The 5664-nt window shown below is 40.6% G+C and overlaps 1 protein-coding gene across 1 annotated transcript; it reads left to right on the forward strand.

The window, feature by feature from the left end:
- Nucleotides 1-3555: 3555 nt before the first annotated feature.
- LOC103078994 (protein HP-25 homolog 2-like) lies at nt 3556-4181 on the forward strand (the record flags this gene model as incomplete). Its single annotated transcript, XM_082930852.1, is given in 2 exon segments — nt 3556-3914; nt 3916-4181. Coding segments are annotated over 2 exon segments (459 nt in total), but the record flags the coding sequence as incomplete, so codon positions are not given.
- Between the last annotated feature and the right edge of the window lie 1483 nt (nt 4182-5664).

Here is a 5664-nt window from a genome sequence, read left to right on the forward strand (position 1 = left end):
GTAGGGAAAAAAAGAGTGAGGTAGGAAGCTGCCCAGCCAGGTTGTTGTTAAATATACCAGGAAAACCCTCATTCAGCTCCTTTTTGAAGCCTGCCCCCGCCTCACCCCCAGAGGACAAAAACTTTGTTCAAACTCTCAAATCTATTCTGAGAATTAAGGATATAAATATAGAAGTAAATATCTCTGGCAGAGATGTTAAGTTTGCTTAAAAGACCAAATGAAGATGCTCTTCATCAGATGAGTCTCCTAAAGCATAACTGGATGGGTGATAGAGGTGAGGGAATTTCTGTGGCTTCAGAGTTTTCAGATTAATTATTAATTTACTTCAGGCTGCTACTTACCCAATATCCCTTCTTCTACCAATTTTTATTCTAGCTAAATTCGTTTGCATTGCCTCAGCGAACACGGTTAAAAAATGTAATTTGACCAGCTTCTGTTACATTCAGGGTGGCAATAAAAAACACCATCCTTTCTGGTGAGATGTAAGCGCATGGTACCTGCAGGAGTCGTATTTAAGAGGGAAAAGACTCAACTGGCTTATGTTTTAGGCCCTTGGCCTCTGCCCTTTGCTTTCTCCATTTCTGCTCTGAAGAGTGAGGATGCAGGTCTTAAGCTGCAACAGCCATCCTGCAGGCATCAAATCAAAGCCCCATATTCCATGCTGGAGCAGGAGGATAAAAGTAACCACATTGTTTTGTACACTGACATGAGCATCTAAGCCAACTTTGTACTACTGATGACCAGACTTTTAAAAAATTATTGGTAGGTTTTGTTTCTTTATTATTGAATTATAACTTAAATATAGTAAAATGCAGAAATCTAAAGTACACAGCTTAATTAATTTTATATGCATACAAACATGGACCCACCATCCAGATTGATGCATAGAACATTTCTATCATCCCAGAAGTCTCCTTTGTGCCCTTCCGGTCCACAACTACATCTGCAGCATTGAGTCTATTATTCTGACTTTCAGCATCATTTATCAGTTACCTTTGCCTATTCCTGTGCTTTATATAAGTGATATAATCCAATATAAAATCTTTTGTGTCTAGTCTTTTTTCACTCATCCTAATGCCTGTGAAATCCATCCACACTGTGGTAACAGTAGTGAATTATTTCATTGAATGGAAATGGCCAGTATTCCATTGTAAATATGCCACCATTTATTTATTTACTCTTCTGCTGATGGATAGTAGAGTGACTTTGTGATTGACCTTTTCACTCAATATAATGAACTTAAGATCCATCTGATAAGGAGAAAAATCACAGACTCAGGATGGTATCACTTGCACTAAAGCCCATGATACCAAACCTAGATTTAATACCTAACCTAACTGTAGTTTCAACCTTCCTCAAAAATGTAATCTTAATCAGCCAGTTTGGAATTTTCTGGTCAGTACCAATGAGGTAACCTGTCACGCTGGGCCTCTCCATCCTCCAAAGGAAGAAGTCAGTTGGCATGATAACGTCCTCACCATTTCCTTCCCCCTAAAAGGATGTCCTGGCCCAAAATAACCCTTTCCATTCCTTTGCTAGTGACTTCCTTGCCCCACTCTCCTTTCTAAACTTTCTACTTTGTACCTCTCCTTGGAGCACGCTTCTAATTGCTAGATGGGATGCTACCCAATTCAGGAATCACCTAACAAAGCCAATTATGTCTTCAAATTTACTAGACTGAATTTTTTTTAACACATTGAAGCTGCTCTGAATATCAATAATTTTTTTCTTTTTGGTTGTTCACTAGTATTCCATTATATGATGTATCACAGTTTGTTCCTCCATTCACTCATTGAAGTCCATTTGGTTTGTTTCCAGTTTGGTGCTCTAACAAATAAAACTATTAGAAACATTTATGCATAGGTTTTTGCAGAACCATACATTTTCATTTCTCTAGGATAAATACCCAGGAGTGGGATTGCTGGTTGTAGTTTTTAGCATACATATCCTATACATGTCTTGTTAGACTTTTACACAAGTATTTCATTTCTTCAGAGCCATAATACATGGTATTGTGTTTTTCATTTCTATTTCCAATGGTTCACTGCTATATACAGAAATATGATTGATTTGTGTGTGTGTTGACCTTGTATCCTGTAACCTTGCATAACTCACTGATCAGTGCTAGGAGTTTCTTTTGTAGATTCCTTGAAATTTTTTTTTAACATCTATATTGGAGTATAATTGCTCTACAATGGTTGTTAGTTTCTGCTTTAAAACAAAGTGAATCAGCCATACATATATATATCCCCATATCTCCTCCCTCTTGCGTCTCCCTCCTACCCTCCCTATCCCACCCCTCTAGGTGGTCACAAAGCACTGAGATGATGTCCCTGTGCTATGTGACTCCTTCCCACCAGCTATCTGTTTTACATTTGGTAGTGTATATATGTCCACGCCACTCTCTCACTTCGTCCCAGCTTACCCTTCCCCCTCCCCGTGTCCTCAAGTCCATTCTCTATGTCTGTGTCTCTATTCCTGTCCTGCCCCTAGGTTCTTCAGAACCATATATATATATATTTTTTAGATTCCATATATAAATCCGTATGTGTGAGCATACGGTATTTGTTTTTCTCTTTCTGACTTACTTCACTCTGTATGACAGATTCTAGGTCCATCCATCTCACTACAAATAACTCAATTTCGTTTCTTTCTTTCTCCACAGATAACATTTAAATTGGCATACTCTTTACTGTGGCATAATTACTCTGTGCTCACCCATAATTAACACTGGAATACCAGTGAGTTTCCTGCAAATTCAAGGGCAAAATGGTATCGTAGAAAACAATTTAGAATAAGGTATTAGAAGCTTTTCCCTCAATTCTGAGAACTTATTCTGTCATCTCCTCCTCACTGGAAACTATTCACCAATTTGATCCTGCATCAGTGATTCCTCTACCTGATTGTGCATCAGAATCATCTGTGGACATTGTTTAATGTTCAGGTTCCTGGATTCATCCCCTTGAAATTCCAATTCAGGTGGTCACTGCATTATTAGCTAAGACACTCTCATGCACAGTCCAGCTGGGGAGACATTGCTCTAACAGCCCCTTTCATCTCTGGAATAATACAATTCCTAGATCTCCTTGTGTCATTGTTTCCCAAGAGTAATCCTTACTTGGTGTTTGTGATTATAAAAACCTGATCACTCCTATGAAATGAATTGAAAGGGCAATTCAAGCAATCATTTATTCAATCATTGCTTCCAAAAATATACTATGCTTATCAACTCGACCCTGGATACCATATAATGGCACTTTAGGAACAAAATTAAGTTGGGCACTGGCTCTTCATCTAATTAAGGAAACAAAATAGGTACATAATGGGAGAGATTTACTATTCAGTGTAGCAAATGCTACAATCAAAGTAAACACTGGATTCTGCTACTGTAATGGCAGAGAGGAAAGACTTCCTGGGAAAAGTGATGCATAGATGATCTTTGAAGAGCAAGTGTTAACTTAGTGGGGGGCGGGTAGTGTGGAAAGAAATTTATGGACTGTGAAATGCATGAATTTCAAATCTCTATCCTCCTTCTGTTTACCTTGACCTTAACCCCAAGGCCCTCCAGGACCACGAGGAATTCCTGGGATTCCTGGAGACATTAAGAATTGTTCATCTCCCCCCAAATCTGCCTTTGCAGTGAAGGTGAGTGATCACCTCCCAGCCCTCTCCCAGCCCATTGTCTTCAAGGAAGCCCTGCATAATGACCAGGACCGCTTCAATCTTACCACGGGAGTGTTCACCTGCACCGTACCGGGCGTGTACCACTTTGGCTTTGACATTGAGCTGTTCCAGCATGCTATGAAGTTAGGGCTCATGAAGAATGGCACCCAAGTCCTGGAGAAGGAAGCCCAGGCCAAGGACAATTATAGGCATGTTTCTGGAAATGTCATCTTGCAGCTGACGATGGGAGACAGTCTGGTTGGAATCCAAGCTAGACACAGCAGGGAGTGAGAAAGGACTGACTGAAAGTATGTTCTTTGGGTATTTGCCCTATGGAAATTATACTGGCTAAGGGGTAACAGCACACTTAAATTCCTCAAGTGGTCCTAAATTTCACAGCAAACTTCCCTTCCCCCCTGGATATTTTTCAGTGACCGTTGAATGAATAACATTAAGAATGCCCAATTTACCTATGTGAAAGTAACCCTAAAAAACAGCCAAGATTAATTATCCATTAATTGGTCAACAGTTTCTTATTGAAAGCCCATCAAATTTCATGTATTCTGCTATATCCAAGGAACTTCAGGGAGAGCGTATGTCAGGAAATCAGAGCTGGTGGAGGCTGAGGGAACCAGGAAAGTCCTCATGCCTTTTCCTGATTATGTGTGAACATTTTTCACCAGAGGAAAAAATAGCCTTGATCACAGCCCCCAACACCACTTCAATTTCACAATTTATCGTATAGCTAGGAAAGCAAATATCCCTGAGAGATGAAGAAAATTTGCTTAAAGTCACACTAAGCAGTGAATACAAACTACTAAGTACATATTTTGCATTTGATTCATAGTGCGTACATTGATGATGGTTTGATCAAGTAACGAGGGTACGGATTGAGGGAACAATTTCTGTCGCTTAATACTTTTCAGAAAGAGAAAAACAAATATCGTATACTAATGCATATAGGTAGAATCTAGAAAAATGGTACAGATGAACCAGTTTGCAAGGCAGAAATAGAGACACAGGGCTTCCCTGGTGGCGCAGTGGTTGGGAGTCCGCCTGCCGGTGCAGGGGACGCGGGTTTGTGCCCCGGTCCGGGAAGATCCCACATGCCGCGGAGCTGCTGGGCCCGTGAGCCATGGCCGCTGAGCCTGCGGGTCTGGAGCCTGTGCTCGGCAACGGGAGAGGCCACAACAGTGGGAGGCCTGCGTACTGCAAAAAAAAAAAAAAAAAAAAAAAAAAAGAAATAGAGACACAGATGTAGAGAACAAACATACGGACACCAAGGGGGGAAAGTAGTTGGAGGTTTGGTGGTGGTGGGATGAATTGGGAGATTGGGATTGACATATATATACTAATTTGTATAAAATAGATAACTAATAAGAACCTGCTGTATAAAAAATAAATTAAAAAAAAACTTTTCAGACCCTGCTAGTTGCCTATGCAGTACCCATTCTACCACTCCTTGTTTAATTTATTTCTAACAGAGCTCAAAATTTGGGTTGTCAATGAACCTAGTTAAGGGCAGGATCTTCAGCCTCTGCAAAGCATGGGTGGCATGTGATACCATCTGAAGAATGAAATGTAATCAGGTGGGGCTTCCTGGGTGATTCTTTAAAAGGCAAATCCTCACGTGACTTGTTTCTTTGTATTTTTATCCTTTGCCCTCTGCTCTTCCCTCTTCACCCATCAATCCTCCTCCCCCACCCCAAGAAGATGCAATGCCTGGGGCAGAAGCAGCCATTTTGCAAACTTGAGAACAAAAGACACATATGCTAAGCAGGCTGAGGGAGTAGGATAGAAGCAGATCAGGTCCTTAATAATTTCCTTGCACAGACACACCAGACCTACATATGAGAATAATAACCACTGATTTTATTAAGCCAGTGTAGACTGGTTTCTGTTAGATGTAACCAAATGCAACCCTGATATACTTGTTCTTTTCTTTCACAGACTTGCTCTCTCCTAGAGACTTCACCTACCCCCCACTCCCCTTACTCTTTC

The sequence above is a fragment of the Lipotes vexillifer genome, unplaced genomic scaffold (assembly GCF_000442215.2).
Source record: "Lipotes vexillifer unplaced genomic scaffold, Lipotes_vexillifer_v1.1 scaffold374, whole genome shotgun sequence".
Taxonomy (NCBI): domain Eukaryota; kingdom Metazoa; phylum Chordata; class Mammalia; order Artiodactyla; family Lipotidae; genus Lipotes; species Lipotes vexillifer.